This window comes from Lingula anatina, chromosome 4 (assembly GCF_051362555.1).
Source record: "Lingula anatina isolate TDL-2025a chromosome 4, LinAna3.0, whole genome shotgun sequence".
NCBI lineage: Eukaryota > Metazoa > Brachiopoda > Lingulata > Lingulida > Lingulidae > Lingula > Lingula anatina.
In genome coordinates, this window is record NC_141770.1 from 21,240,293 (window position 1) to 21,257,234 (window position 16,942).

The 16,942-nt window shown below is 38.9% G+C and overlaps 2 protein-coding genes across 2 annotated transcripts; both read left to right on the forward strand.

The window, feature by feature from the left end:
* The first annotated feature begins 2,111 nt into the window (after positions 1-2,111).
* On the forward strand, positions 2,112-5,893 carry LOC106170354 (uncharacterized). The gene is made up of 2 exons (XM_013550196.3): positions 2,112-2,280; positions 3,928-5,893. Exons 1-2 carry the CDS (start codon positions 2,223-2,225, stop codon positions 5,781-5,783), a joined length of 1,914 nt encoding a protein of 637 aa, XP_013405650.2. The 5' UTR covers positions 2,112-2,222; the 3' UTR covers positions 5,784-5,893.
* Positions 5,894-8,336: 2,443 nt separating this feature from the next.
* Positions 8,337-14,989, forward strand: LOC106170372 (uncharacterized). The gene is made up of 9 exons (XM_013550216.2): positions 8,337-9,520; positions 9,823-9,984; positions 10,397-10,549; positions 11,321-11,488; positions 12,167-12,384; positions 13,093-13,180; positions 13,905-14,057; positions 14,243-14,470; positions 14,783-14,989. Exons 2-9 carry the CDS (start codon positions 9,967-9,969, stop codon positions 14,987-14,989), a joined length of 1,233 nt encoding a protein of 410 aa, XP_013405670.2. The 5' UTR covers positions 8,337-9,520; positions 9,823-9,966.
* The last annotated feature ends 1,953 nt before the right edge of the window (positions 14,990-16,942 follow it).

The following is a 16,942-nucleotide window of genomic DNA, read 5'->3' on the forward strand; positions in this document are numbered from 1 at the left end:
ATGATCGGTAGGTACATTGACCGACTGAATAATAATAATAATAAACATTCAACAAATTTGTTGAATTACTTTACAGTCTTTGGATATTCAAATGTCCTCAGATCAGTTATTCAATAGCCGATCCACACGGTCACAATCGACTGGTTGATCAATAACCGAATACAGCGTTGTTTGTAACAGATTTCCAGTAAACCGATTTTATCGGTAGGGTCAATAACCGATTCGTTTTAGAGTGAATGGACCCGCCCTAATAGCAGTGTTGTAATGCATTTTTAAGGAAAAACGTTTTTATAAATTTTATTAGCGATGCACTTTTTAAACTAGTAATACAACTACACGTAATGAAATTTAAGTGCGGGTAAGAATTTGACAGGCTGCTGTCCGACAAAACATGCATGGTATACTATGCGACCAGTAAGCCTACTATAGGTCACTTCAATTCTCATTCATTCTACCGGAAGTACAGGCAAAAAATAATTGTTATAATTGTTGAATAATGCCGGTAATAATTGTTTATGCAGCACATTAAGGAAGCAACGAGCTACCTTTTTATTTGAATGCCTCAATCAAGTTAATGAAATATACCGTATACCACATCTAAATAGACGATGCAGTCACGTCAAGCGCGTTTGAATAGTCATCGTTTCGAGAATAAATTCAACAATTAGTTGGAATGTTAGAGCCAAGAAAAGAGAAAATAAACACTGTTTATTTTTATTAAAGCATGTCCTACGGTTTGTTATCCTCGTTTCACTACTCCGGTGATGCATATTTTATTCTTACTGTTAACTTGCGACTGGCAACTAATCCACGTTCTTATACTGTCATTATTAAAAAAAGACATTTTGCGTCTTAATTGCGCAGCAAAATTAAAAAAAAAAACTCAGGTTATTATGAGTAAGTGATGTGAAAAACACTGCATTTGATAGTTAAAACAGCCTTGATAACACGCAGTTATCTTATCTGAACAGCAGGATAAACAACTACCCCGTCCACAAACTCTATTTTTTATCTAAACGCCATTTTTATTGCTGAAGATAACCTGCGCCAAGACTAATACTTACCGTTTCATCAACGATGCTAGACCCCATGAATTGACGATGCTTTTCGTACATTTGAACACGTGTGATCATTTGAGAACGAAAGAGACAGAGAGAGAAGTTTTAATTGTTTTTCTGCTCAGTTAGCATGCAATGATCGATTAGTTCTCTTCCACTCTAATAAGTATCATTTTGCGAATTTGATCCCGATTTTATTAAATGTGGTTTTCACAATAACACGCAAGAGCTTGTACTAGCAGGCATGGGTTGCTCTTACAGCTCCTGCCTATCGTAAATATCACCCTGCATTCCACACCCATCAAAGCAGAATCATGTCAGTGAATAATTTAAAGTCACATTGCCTTGTCATTACCGGAGGTACCCAAGATAACGTCAGGGTTGAGAGAGAGCATATGCGGAAAGATATGAAGTTAAGTACGTTAATTGTAGTATTTCATTGATAAAGTTAACATGGGGCATTTTATTGAAAGGAGCATTACATTATCAAAGAAAGAAAGAAATAAAAGAAAAGAAAAGAAAAGAAAAATACGAGTATAAATTGAATTGAAGCCCAAAGATACGTAAGAATACAAAACAAATGTATTTTAAAAACGACTTTTTAAAAATGACTTTACCTGATTCTGTAATTTCCAGGCCAAACTGCTAATCATCGCTTTTCCCTGGATGAATAAAAAGAAACAGAATAAGCAAATGTTTTCATTAATCATTTTCTCATAGAAGCACATATGACTTTCAAAAATGTTATTTCAATTTATAATTAAAATTCAAGTTTTCACACCAAACGTTTCAAAGTTTGAGAAGTTTGATTGTTCTATTCAAGTGTCAGATATCCCACCACATTGAACCTCTCCAACGCCTGATTACGCTTGAACGTTGTTTGGACAATGGGCAATTAAGAGCACATCTAAAAACAACAAGATTTATTGCAATTATTCACCGATGGCAGCTTAGAAATCAATCTAGGATAGTTTCAATTGGCAGGTCGGATTTCATCGCGCCCTGAGACGTGTAGCGTTCCCTCACTAGGTCTGGGGTATAAAGGCCCGCTCTCTCTGCTACTGCTTCACAAATATCCTCTGCTGTTTGCTCAAGCCAAGGATCTCTCTCTGAGGGTTGTGTTTGTTCATTCCAATTGCTTCAAGCATTCCATTTTGTTCCAAGATGAAGTTCTGGTTGATTCTGTGTTTCGTGCTGGTTGCGAGTTTCCCTTATGGTAAAGGTAAGCGTTTCATAAGATTTTCGTTTGCTTCCTCGTTTTTATATTTATTAATAGTGGAGAATTCGGTTTTAAAAAATGAAAAACAGTACAACGTTACAGTTCAAATATTTCGCATGAGTGGAAAAACAATATATTCATTGATTCAATTACAACAGCAGTATTTTTTAAATATATAAGAACACCCAGCCCTTCGGTTTGATAAGACACAATATGCACTGTACAATTGTCCTTGTCGTATTAGACTAGTAAACTGAGCGAAAATATGGCCTTACCTAGGACTTATTGCAAAAAATTGTAATGATGTTCTTTAGAAAGCTAAATATCCAAATTTTAACTTATTCAAAATCTAGAAAAAATCTAAGTAGGGGAAAATGGATTTTAAGGCAGTTTTTCCAAGATGGCCGCCAATATGGGAAGTCACTATGGGAAAAGGGTGTCTTTATATTTCGAGAGTATTTTCGCTGGAATAAATGGGGATAAGACCTTGAAATACAGTATATCCAGACTTACAGACTAAAAGCTATTTATTCACCAAAGGTCATTGGCTTGGGGTCAAAGTTCAGACAAAGGTTATTTGTACAGATTTTTATTTGAAATGTTGGCCGCCAGCAAGTGTATTCATAAGGTTTTATAAGGCTTAATTTTTTTAACAGTTTTTTTTTCAGTAGGGACCTATTGCAAAAAATGTTATAGGGTATTATATGGTTAAGACAGTGTTTATAAATTTTACCAAAATAATTTCAGAAGGTAGTATATTAAAAAGCGTCTCTTTCAAAACAGGCATACTGTTTTGACATATTAAAGTTTTCAGATATAGAACATTGAATAGGGCTACCCTCAGATAAAGGTTATTGCATTTTAAGGCTTGTTTCCAATAAAATGTGTCGACCTAACTTAGAACCTTTTGGCTCAGAGACCGCGTGGTTTCGATTTCTTACCACTCATTGTTCGAAAGTGGAACAAGCAGCCTTATACAAATCCGAAAGGGCTAGGTGTTTTATATATTTAAAAAATACTGCTGTTGTAATTGCATTAATGAATATATTGTTTACTAAATGTGACATATTCATGATAATTCTAAATTCACACAAAAAACATTAAGGTTTAAAATCTTCTTTGTTTCACACATGTATGGTGATACAAAAAGAAATTGTTTTAAGTAAAGCAATTTTCAACAATTTACAAGCAGCAGACAACTTAAATGGTGAGATAGTTTAACCACTCATGTCTGGTTGTTTATTTCACAGAAAATGAAACAGTCACATCAAAAATAGCCCAGACTTCACATTGTTTAAGACCAATTCGTTAACATTTATGAAGCTGTGATCAACTTTAGATACAAATTAAGTGTATGTTTGTCCACATTAAAAAAAACGTTGTCTTTCCAATTACAAATGAGCCATAAGTAGAATTTATGTACCTTGTTTAGCAATTGCTTTATCAAATTTGTTCAGGTACATAACTTGTATGATAATTGAAATGTGCGTTTAAAAGTGAAGCGAGTCTCATTTGTTCGGAATGAAAAACAGACCATATGTATTTTGATTCAGTAATATGTATTGGCTTTGTCCTGAACGCAGTTTTTGATATCAAGTTCAGATATTTTCTGTTTCATTATCATTCATTATTTTTTCATCATTTTTTCAGCTGCACCAGTGCCCGATGTCACCGAGGGTTCAGAAGACGATGCAAAATCAGCAGAAGTTTCACACGAGGAAGCCGTAAAAGAGGAGGCTGCCCCTGTAGAACAAGCTGCGGAAGAGGCCCCAGAAGAAGACGAAGTCCCTGCTGAAGAAGCTGGAAAAGAGGAAGCCCCAGCAGAGGAAGAGGCTCCGGCGGAAGAAGCCGTAGAGGAAGAGCACGCCGAGGAAGAAGCTCCTGCTGAAGAGGCACCTGCAGAGGAAGAGGCTCCGGCAGAAGAAGGTGCAGAAGAGGAGCACGCCGAGGAAGAAGCCCCAGCTGAAGAGGCCCCAGCAGAGGAAGAGGCTCCGGCAGAGGAAGAGCACGCCGAGGAAGAAGCCCCTGCTGAAGAGGCACCGGCAGAGGAAGAGGCTCCGGCAGAAGAAGCTGCAGAAGAAGAACACGCCGAGGAAGAAGCCCCGGCTGAAGAGGCCCCAGCAGAGGAGGAGGCTCCGGCAGAAGAAGCCGTAGAGGAAGAGCACGCCGAGGAAGAAGCTCCTGCTGAAGAGGCACCTGCAGAGGAAGAGGCTCCGGCAGAAGAAGCTGCAGAAGAGGAGCACGCCGAGGAAGAAGCCCCAGCTGAAGAGGCCCCAGCAGAGGAAGAGGCTCCGGTAGAAGAAGCAGTAGAGGAAGAACACGCCGAAGAGGAGGAGGCGGAGGAGGCCCCAGCTGAAGAGGCTCCAGCAGAGGAAGAACACGCCGAGGAAGAGGCCCCAGCTGAAGAGGCCCCAGCAGAGGAAGAGGCGCCTGAAGAAGCAGCAGTAGAGGAAGAACACGCCGAGGAGGAAGCTGAGGAAGCACCTGTTGAAGAAGCAGCAGCAGAGGAAGCACCCGCAGAAGAAGCAGATCCAGCTGAGGCGGCACATGAAGAACCACCTCCTTTGAGACGAAGAAAAAGATCTGACGATGCAGATGAGGTAAAGGAAGAATCTTCTGAGGACGAAGCTGCAGAAGGAGAGTCTGCTCCTGAAAAGGAAGAAGCTACCAAAGAGGGAGAGGCAGTGGAGGAAGCTGTCGAGGAAGAATCTGCCCCAGCCGAAGAACATGCAGCAGAAGAGGAAGCGGTCGAAGAGGCTACAGAGGAGGAAGCTGCTCCTGCCGAGGAAGAGGCTGCAGAAGAGGAAGCTGCCCCCGCCGAGGAAGAGGCTGCAGAAGAGGAAGCTGCTCCCGCCGAGGAAGAGGCTGCAGAAGAGGAAGCTGCCCCCGCCGAGGAAGAGGCCGCAGAAGAGGAAGCTGCTCCCGCCAAGGAAGAGGCCGCAGAAGAAGAAGCTACCGAAGAAGAAGCACATGCGGAAGAAGAAGCTGCAGAAGAGGAAGCTGCTCCTGCCGAGGAAGAGGCTGCAGAAGAGGAAGCTGCTCCTGCCGAAGAAGAGGCCGCAGAAGAAGAAGCTCCCGCTGAAGAAGAAGCTGCCGAAGAAGAAGCACATGCGGAAGAAGAAGCTGCCCCAGAGGAAGAGGCCGCAGAAGAGGAAGCTGGCCCCGCAGAGGAGGAAGCTGCAGAAGAAGAAGCTCCTGCAGAGGAAGCTGCTGAAGAAGAAGCTCCCGCAGAGGAAGAAGCTACTGAAGAAGAAGCTCCGGCAGAGGAGGAAGCTGCTGAAGAAGAAGAAGCTCCGGCAGAGGAGGAAGCTGCTGAAGAAGAAGCTCCCGCAGAGGAGGAAGCTGCCCACGCGGAAGAGACTGCAGAAGAGGAAGCCGCCCCCGCAGAGGAGGAAGCTGTGGAGGAAGAAGCTCCAGCTGAAGAAGAGGCTGCCCCTGTTGAGGAGGAGGCCGAACACGCTGAGGAGGAAGCTGCTCCTGCCGAGGATGAAGCTGAAGCACATTAACAAAGACATTGTCGATACTTCACTTGTTTAATGACGCTCATTAACAGTTACCAAGGACATGTGTTCCAACCCAATCCCCCCAATGCTCAATAAAGACACTGCATCAGAAATCTTTTTGTCTGTTTTAGCAGATATCAGACTATAAAGATATCCTTTCCTCAAGAAAAAGAAAGTAAATCATATATCAAAATAGCGCGTTTTGTGTTTTACAAGAATTATTTCACCTTAGAATGTCCAGGATTTTTTGCACTATAAAAGTTAGCAAAAATTGAAAAAAAATTAAATGTCACTGGAATATAATTGATATCCATTCAAAATTTTAATATATATAACCAATAATTCGCCTACTATATATTTAATACTAAATATATTACTAAAATTACTTAAAAATCATTAAGTTCTTAAGTAAGTTAAACTGCTGCTCTTCAAATTTTTTGGAAGATAATTTACTGTCGATTATTTTGCTTTGGAGCAGCCACAAATATTGCCTGTCCTCTGAGGCCTTTTAAGTTATCTTACTCATGATAAAAAGAGATAAAAATTAGTGAGTTTTTTAACTTATTCAGATGTATGCTGCAGCTATATATTTTTCGTGCTTAAAAAAACTTATCTGATTTTTTAAAGAAAAAAAAACCAACATCAGATCTTACAGCACTGACGAGATATTACATGGACACATTAAAAGTCCATTTGGACGCTTGGGATAAAAAACCAAAAACAAGAAAAAGTATCTTTTATATATACTAGTAAGTCTAATAGTATTTACATAAACATTGATTAGCAGTTACAGTTCGCACTCAACAGACAAAATGTTTTCATTTCCAACTGGAGGCAAATGGTTTCATTGTAAACTGCTCCCTTCTAACCTTCATGACTACAAAAGCTTCAAATTATAGTCTGATAGATTAAAGGGTACTTTTTTCATAATCATAAACCGCCAGTGCTGACTGTCCAAATCTGGTAGATGAAAAGGTATTATTGCTACATTTCGGTCAAACAGCACAGCGTCTACAAGTACTCGGTTTCAACAAAAATCCTACAGGCTGCCTCTTAATTTGCGAAAGTAGGTCCACTCGGAACACCTACCACAAACTTTGTCCGATCAGGAACGAATAGACAGAAATATAGATGACCTAATATATTTTCTTAACAGCATCAAGCACTTGTTGTTGAAATGGAATGAACCGTGCAGAAAAACGCACAAAACTCCGTTATCGAGCACAGCCAACCAACAGTTATTTGACAACTATTCTAAGAGGAAACGAACACGCTTAACAGAAATTTTATAAGAGAAAAATAAGGGCATTTTAAGTGTGCACAAAATTTTGTTACCCTCTGTTTTGTGTATAAAGGATTATGTACGAGGTCATCTAACATGCGTCTGCTACATGTACATGTACATGCATAGTACGAAAAAAGCCTGCCGATGATGGTGCCCCCGCCGATATCCTGTCTGTATGCCTGCCTGCTGTTTAATCCAGGTAAAATATTGGGTGGATTAGCGTAAATATAATTAAGGGGAGTTTTAATGTAAATAATCTTCTTCCGATAAAAATGAATAAAACCAGGCAAGACACTCTTGCTCAGAGTGTTTGTATAACGTGCACTCTTCTTGCTTACCATGGTCATCAAGAAAGAATAACCCGAGGAGAAAAGTGCAGTTCAGAGCATTTTCCAGTTTTGAATTTCCAAAGACACACAGCGAGCTATTGTCTAAAAAGCCTCAAGTGTTTTTTTCTATACATAAGTCTGATAACACTTTTTTCGAAGAATCTTCGGAAGGAAAGGGATGATGGATCGGTTTCACCCCAGCCCAGTTCGGCTTTGCTATAAGCAAATACGTACATTACCCATGCAGGATAATTACCCAGCTGAAAATCTACAAAACATGTGGTAAAAAGTTTAAGGGATAACAACTCTTCGTAGGACATCCGTAATTCATTCAAAATAAATACATTGTAAACAACTAATTTTCTACATGTATTTTGCCACTGAAAGGGAGGTTATCCCTATTATTATGGAATCTGTGCTTGCCCTCGGACCACGTGACCTCCATAGATGGCCAGCCTCTGTAATAATCTCTCAGGAGATTATTACAATTTTTTTTTATTTTTGAAAATAAAAAAGCAGGGACTTACTTTAAATGGCGGGATGGATTCATGAACCATTGGTTAGTATGGGGAAATTGGCGTTTACTCCGGGAAAATCACCCATTTTTTAGCCAAAATATACAGTTGTTATCCCTTTAAGTTTGGTTTTTACATACCGCAGTTCACTGTAGACCATAACATGCCCGGTATGCTTACTGACCCTGATTCAGACTTGCTGAGGTGAAGGGTCAATAATGGTAACAAACACATTTAAAACGAATGGATTTCGTCGTATGCCTTAATTCATAACCGGCTTCGGCCAAGCATGTCCTCAAGCTGTCAGTTTTACGTCGTTTTCCACTAAAAACAGAAAGATGTGACCTCCTAGTATGTTTAACACGCTCACGCTCAGAATTAACTTTTCATTTATTATTTTTATTATTATTTTTCTTTTAGGGGGGGGGGGGTGTAAGCGTCAGTTTGAATAAAGATAGAAGCGTTCGGTAAAAACTCAACCTATACTACTGGTAGAGTAGCTAACGTTTTGCAACTATAAGTGTAATATCTTATTCACTTTGACCCTATTAAGCAGCAGTAAGATAGCTATGAGGTTTATGGGCCAGGTGAAAATGTACAAAACATGGGATAGGGTCTCCGTAATGCAAAAAAGGGCAACTTAAATTCAGATGGCTAAAGAGGACTCATCATTTCCCCGACAACCAGAAAACGTATGATGAACAAACCCGCTCAGTGATCATATGTACAAGGGGGGGCACTGAGTTAGCGTGTGACCTCGGCTGTATATGTTTGATTTTGATAAAAAGACTGACCGCTGTTGGCGATAAGGTACAAATGTACGAGTACCTCGTGCTACTGGTAGCGACGTTCTACAGTCATTGCTGTCATATAGTCATTGCTGTCACATGTACATGTAGTATCAGTAATAACTGCTTTATGATTCAGCTCTTATAAGTAGAACAAAGGAGGTGTCTGTGAGGAAAAAGAATGTAAATGCGAAAAATGCACCAGGTCATTTAACCTTTCTGATCCGATTTCACCTTTGACACCGAGTGTTATCTTTGGTGAACTTTATCTGTTTATGCACTGCGAAACAACCTTATGAGAACAAACTTGCTAGGCGCGAGAATAGCAAAAAGTTCACTGACCTCTTGTAGCGAATGAAAAACAGGGTCACGCTGAAAGGAATCATTACTTACACTGTTCCCAAAAAAGGTTGGTACACCTCTGACCGAGGACCAATGTTAATGGTGCAATAAGAAATACTATTCATGTAAATATTCATAATTGTATTCATATTTGTTGTATATTTAACTCGCACGTGTTAAATTATAGAATGCTTTTTTTCTCTGATAGAATACTTGGGCTTTATACATTCTGAAAATTTATTAAGTTACTCTTGTGAAATTATTTTAATGGATCTTAGACTTTAAATACATATATAATATTATATTATTATATTACTGTATAATAGATCTTGCGACGAAGCCGCAGTTCTTGATAATACAGAGCTGCCTGCAAAAGTTTATTGGTCCATCGCCAACGGTCCTACTAGAGCCGTTCTCTAATTGGCAAAAACTCGTCACTTATGATCACGTGTTCGTGACGAAACCAAAGTCAGCTGAGGAGGTACAGCAAAGCAATTTTAGTTTAAAGTGATGTTTACGAATTACGTTTTTCACAATCTTATATGACATCACACGTTGAAATTTACGCTTTTTCACAATCTTATAATGACATCACACGTTGAAATTTACGCTTAATAATAAAATCGGTTTTAATTGCAGAATTGATGAACGTGTTTTTAAGAAGAAAGAAAAGCCTAAATCGATCATTATCTGCTTTGTTTTCGAGCAAAAAAATTAAACTTTTGGGCATTTTTACATCTTAAATAACATGGTTATTTAAGTGAACTACATTTTTATTTAAAGATACAGAGAACTGTCTTGGCTGCCGTAACTTGCGGGATACAAGTGAGCGCCGCGGGCAGCGCACATACCGCTGATCCACTTTGGGTTGGTCGAGGACATGTCCATATAAGAACATCCGAGTTGACCTTAGAAGGAGGAAAGCGAATGATTGTTCAGCCCGAGGTGCGTGCTGTCTTTTGCAGTTATGTATATTATATATTCCAATCTATATTCTAGAGAAAACTGTCATTATTATTATTATTATTATTATTATTATTATTATTATTATTATTATTATAAGCCTAAGGGTTTATAGTTGACTACGTCACACCCTCTAAGCCTCGGAGGACCCCCCCCCCCTTCCAAAAAAAGGCATAACAAGTAAAACGAGTCGAAATAACCATCTCTTCAATCCCGTTACCCTGAATATAACAGTAAAATTGTTCTCGACTACTTTGTACATTCATTCACCCTTTTCCACAACACCAAACAGCATCTCCCACCATTAGCAAAACCCTGGATCCATCCCCTGGGATAACTGTCTTTTAGTATACAGGGTCAATTTAGCAATCAAGAATAATATGTAAATTTGCAGATTGCAGGCAAAACTGCCGCTTCCGTGAAAGTTGCGGCAGGCGTCACCCAGGCAGAGTTGAATCACGAGCTCGCGAAGCATGGCTATGTCTTTCATCCGGGGCCGTTTATTGGAGAACTGACAATAGGAGGAGTTATTGCAACTTCATCGCATGTATGAAACATTTTCACTACGTATTTTTTTTAATCAAGTCATGAATTCTTTAAACTGATATGTTTTCTTTACATGCAAATATTAACTGTTGAAGGTTGCAGACGAATATCTGCTACATGTACAGTACACTGTATGTCTGCATTTATTCGCGTACATACAACATTGGTCAAAAAGGTTTTATTTACAAATGATCACCTCCAAAACAGTCCTTTTTATCTCAGTACTATATCTAACATGATTAATGGTTCAGAAAATACAAAATAGTGGTGACGATATCCATGTTTTATGCCATTTATTCGTATTTATAACATGTACCCCCTCAAATCCAATGTATCATTGTGATTCCCACAAAGATACGGAAATGTCGATTAAATTTAAAAGACACCACCGAATGTCACCAAATTTACACACAATTAGCATTAGGGTGTGCTTGTTAAAGGTCACGTGTATAATAGCGTATGTGCCAACTACGTGCTGCAATTATCTCATGTAGGCGGCGCGACAAGCCTACAACAAGGGTAACAATTCTGTTTTGTGGGATACTGTCTCAATTCTCCTAAAGAGCTTGGAGGAGTTGGTTCAGATTATTAGGGGGTTGGTTCTCCTCTGCATTGCACACTCCAATTTCTGCCACAGGTGGTCAGATGAGTTAATATTGTCGTTGCTGGACTATTTTTATCTTACATGTATATCATTTATTCATCAATATTACAATCGTTAACATCATTATTTGCATAATCGCTTTCATTATTCATTTATTTGTTTGCCTAGGGCGGATTCTACCATGAACCGTCGGTAGGTGGCTACATGACGAGAGCGAGGCTGGTAGACGGACAAGGGAATGTAAGAGAATTCAGGGAAAGCTCAGATGCAAATGTACTGAACGCCTTAAAATGCAACTTAGGACTGCTTGGAATCTTGTTCGAAATTGATTTGAAAGTAAGTAAAAATAAGAAAACTGTCTTACAATGTGATTTTCCTTCTTTCTCAAGAAAAGAAAGAACAAAAATAAACCTTTTCTAAAGTGACTACTGTAAACGTGCTTCCCGTAAACAAACATGAAAACAGTATGATATACAGGTAAGAATAAATGGAGTTAGGGATACGGGCATCTACTAGATACACTACAGTTGGGTTGGTTAAAAAGTACCAGTACATTATTTGAAATAAAAATAAAGTTACAATCTTTTGGGTTTCGTTATAAACATGGCAAGAGTTGGGGACAGTTTCACACATGACATTTATCCATCTAATGAAATATTACATTTGGATTTGGCAGGCGTGGCATTGCTTATGTGCAAAGTATCAGAACAATGCTTATTTTAGTTATGTGGAGAAATATGGGTAAGTCGTATACGTAGGGGAACCACTTTTTAGTATAAAAGTTTTTAGACCAATTACCGAGCTGAATTTTTTTATTTATTTATTTATTTATTTATTTTTTTTTTTTTTTTCATTTTATTTTATTTTATTTTATTTTTTTGATAAACCAGTGTGACAGAGTCTCCCGTAATGTAGGATCCGGTTCCCATTGATTTGTATAGGTAAGCCTAGTTTCTGACTATCAGTGGCGAACGCTCTGTCACACAAACTTAGTTTCAAAATTTAACTTTTTAGATTGCCCATCAGGTGGAAGTCAATTTCCAAAACGTCTTCACTCCACTGCGGAACTTGTTTAGCCCAACTTTTATCCGAGATTTCGTCGCAGAGAATTACTTTGTGAATGTGTTTTATGCGCCATACAATTCGCTTACGGAGGAGGAAGCCAAAGCAGTGATACGTACTGGAAGAGTGCCAACTAGTTGGGACAGCGGAAACGATTTAGTGCTGATAAGGTAACGGTGACAACGTTTGCCTATTTGTATTTACTTAGAATATCATAATAGTGAGATTAAGCTTTAAAAAATGACAAAAGTTTTTTTTTCATTTTTTAAATGAAAAAATGGAATTAAAGTATGATAATTTTTTTTCTCTCATTTACATCAGGATGCTTTAAAATATTTTAAGATAGTCAGTTAGTTGGGTAGTCAGTTAGCTAACTATTTAGCTAATTGATTGGTCTTGCAACAAAAATACCAAAGGTTGCCTGAAATCTTGCATGATTAAGCGACTCGGTGATATGCTTGACTAACCAGGTTAATGCCCCTATTTCACACAGACCATGAATCCCACGAATCGCCAGAAATTGACAAATTTCAGGATTCGTGGTTGAATCGTAATCACTTCGTGATTGATCAAGAATTGCAAGAACCGCGACTACGAATATATACGAATCTGTTAAGAATTTCACGAACTGATTACGATTCAACCACGAATCCTGAAATTTGCCAATTCCTGGAGATTCGTGGGATTCGTGATCTGTGTGAAATAGGGGCATAAGACATCAAAGTATACCCGGTTTTTTCGTATGGCACATCGACATACATGATGTACCAGGTGCAACCTCTTCTTGTGTAATATAGCTGCTCTATTCTGTTGTTCGTTACAGAGTGGGTTAATGAAAAAAGATGGCGTTATTTTAAAAACAATGTCTATTATTTCAGGCTTATGAACCCAATATCTGTAAAGCGAAGTTTTAAAGACGAAAGGCCCGCGTCCGTCCCAAACGTCACCGTTGTCTCGCCCAGTCAGGTATTGAAGTGTATATCCACACAATAAGCGTTAAATCTTTATATAAAAATTTATATAGTCCCGGAAAAGTTAACATATTTACCTCAGTCGACAAGGCAGGGGCGGATACAGGATTATATGAAGGGGGGTCCGGAACGCCAGGCCTCTGATGCAAAGTCGACTATCGCCCCCTTGATGTGGGGTTCGGGCCTGCTGAAAAACCACAAAAATCTTTTGGTGTTCTGGAGAGCAAACAGTGCCCTTTTGTACGGTTTAAAATTATAAATTAGTTAGACAAAATTCAAATTTCAAGAGGGAATATTGGTGCGATATATTTATCAGAATCCCAAGGGTGGTCAAGACCCCCTACCCCCCCTCTAATTCCACCACTGCGTTACCAATACATACGTTACCAAATTGCGTGTATGTTGTCGTTGTTGTTTACGTTGTTAGTTGTCCGTCGGCGCAACTATGTGAGGGCGTGAGACGTCATACATGCGCGCACGTATGTTTCTACAGTGCACATTACACTTTGTAACGTTGTCACAGCGAGTTTGATATCCAGCGATAAATATATGACCTATATTTTTAATAACTGGTAGCACCTCCAACTTCTAACGACTAATTGTGTTCAGATTACTTCATTGTCTGGCTTATTATCAGGAACCACGCAAGGGGTATCGTAATTTACAAAAAAAATACATAAAATGAAAGTATGATAACTTTTTATTCTCATTTACACCAGGATGCCTTCATCGTCGAGCTTTCATTCCCAGCCTCCGTTCTACAGAACATCAGCCAAGCATTGTACATTTCTCTTGCTGGAGTCCCTGAAGTTGACAGTATGGAGTACGTGATCCCCGATCCGGATTTCACCAGTGGGGCAAAAATTTTAAAGGTTTGTAAAACGGAACTTCAACAAATAATATTCTGTAAAAAAACTTATTAATCCTTCTTGTGTTTCAGTGTTGTAAACCTTATATATCATTCTTATGTGTGAAGTTCCTTGCAGTTCGAAAATCATAATAAATCTGACACACTCCATACGCTCATCAAAAGGTGTAAACTCTTCTTTATCTTCAGGTCATGTCGTCTGTGCTGAATAGAGCGTCCCACCTGAAGGGTATACAGCCAGTGCAGGAGGGACTGTTCAGATGGTTTGGAGGCGTAGACTGTTTCCTCTGTCCAGGGTCGAAGTTTCGGGATCGTGGGGAACATGGGAAGGCTGGAGAGATCGATCATTATGGAGCCTTTCACATTCATAATCCACCGACAGCAAATTTGATGCAGGTTCATGCATTTGAAACAGCGGTGTGTATTGATACCATTATTAAAGATATTTGTTCTTTAATGACTCCAAATGTAATTTTAAAAAGCCACAGAGTATCAAATGTTTCATTTCATCTAACACTTTTATTAACTATTTTATTAATCTCATTTTATTTAGTGAATTTAAAAAGGATCCTACAACTGTATAATCCAACTATTTTAGTTGCAAATAATTATCATAATTAAAAGGGAAACTTTATTGTTATAAAAATATTAGCACTTTTTTTCTGGCGATAGTTATTGTCAATTGTAGTTGTATCTATATAAGTGTGTAAATGAAAACGATTTTTTCAGCTTGTGACGGAATGGGATAAGCTTGGTCAGCACGGGCGACCTCACTGGGGAAAAGGACTTCACGTGTTCCCAGCCTTAAAGGAACGCCTGAGGTCCAGTTACGGCGACAATTTGGATAAGTTTAAAACCGTCCGAAGAGAACTTGACCCATACGGAGTTTTCACCAACGTTTTCTTGGGAGAATTATTTGATATTAACATACCTTGATTTTCAATGAGTAAAATATGCGAAGTCATCAACCCATGAAAACCACACAGACGTAGTCAGAAAGGTTTCATTTATGCTAGATCCTGAAATTTGATTTACCTGTTGACTGTTTCGTCTGTTCACTCTGACAGACTTGGTCACAACTGAATTACCTGTTCAGGTGAAGGTGAACAGGTAATTATCTCAGTCTTGATGATGACTTGTTAGCCCCTCTCGCCCCCTTGTTAGATCGCTGTTACGAACTAGTGACCGAACCAGAGGACAGGATGGAAGAAGAAAACATCATAAAAGAAGCATTGAAACAATGTAATTATCCAAAATGGACAATAAAGAAGGTGAAACATCAAATGAAAATGAAAAGATCAGGAAGTAAGATATCCAAAAACAAGAAAGACCAGAAAGTGGAAAAATCCAAAGGACAGGTCACAATCCCATACGTGAAAGGAATATCAGAGAAAATCATGAATGCAATGAGGAAGGAAAACATCGGAGTATCATTCAAACCACACACAAAACTCAGAAACTTTCTTGTACATCCAAAAGATAAGATAGAAGACAACAAGAAGTGTGGAGTGGTATATCAAATCGGATGTGGGAGCTGTGACAGAGTCTATGTTGGAGAGACGGGAAGAAAATTAGAAACAAGACTAGAGGAACACAAGAAAGATGTTAAGGAAAATGTATGTGAGGGAGTTAACACCAGATCCAAACGCTCTATGTCAACAGGAGTTCTACACAAATCTGCCATCACAGATCATATGTCAGATAACAACCATGTGCCAAAATGGGACAATGTAAAGGTGCTAACCGGTGAAAATGACTACAGCAAGCGCAAAGTTTTGGAATCGATCTGGATAAGAAGGAAGAAACACACCATGAACAGAGATGAAGGAGCACACAAGCTGTCCCATGTGTATGACGACATTCTCAAACCCACCCTGGGGGGAGGGGGCGAGAGGGGCTAACAATTAAGTCATCATCAAGACTGAGATAATTACCTGTTCACCTTCACCTGAACAGGTAATTCAGTTGTGACCAAGTCTGTCAGAGTGAACAGACGAAACAGTCAACAGGTAAATCAAATTTCAGGATCTAGCATAAATGAAACTTTCTGACTATCAAAACTAAGATCCAATGAAACTATTTTCACACACAGACGTACCTTTATACATGTATGATAGGCTATCAAGAACACTTGAACAAAACACCCATTTGTGGCGTCATCATAAATCAGCAAACCATGTAACAAAGAATTCTATCTACCGTAGTAGAACAGATGGAACAGACAATAAAAGAGCATAAATGAAAACAAAAAATGACTCTTTCCGACACTTTGAAAAGAGCGGGGTGCAATTATTGGAGAAATCCCAGCTTTGGTGAGGAGGGAATAATTGAAAAAATATACCATACACGACGGCAACATTTTCAGTTCGATTTCAAAACTGCATTACTGCATACTTAAAGATACATACATACACTATACATTGCTATGGAATATATAATTTTTTGGAGTATATAGGTACCCTGTATACCGCTTTAATTTTATATTATTATTATTTTACATTATCAGTAGCTCTTTTTGTTACAAGTTATGCACTAATAAATAAAGAAATAAATACATTAACACTTCTGATGTTATTTTGTCTTGAAGTCTCAATGGCTCCAATATGCAGAGAAACCATGCAAATCCATCAGGCCCGTAGCCAGCAATTTCAAAAGGGGGTTTCTTTTTCTGAAAAAGTGGACCTTTTCCCATGCGAACTTCATGTACCAAGATCAAATTTTATCCAGAGTGGACCCAGCAAAAGGGGCGGTTCTTTCCAACTCCCCCCCCCCCCCCCCCCCCCGGCTACGGGCCTGATTATTCATGTACTTCGTCTTGCCACTACATCCAACATTATAACAGGCTTATAACAGTAAATAAGTCGTGATTGTGATGATCTTTTCGGTGCA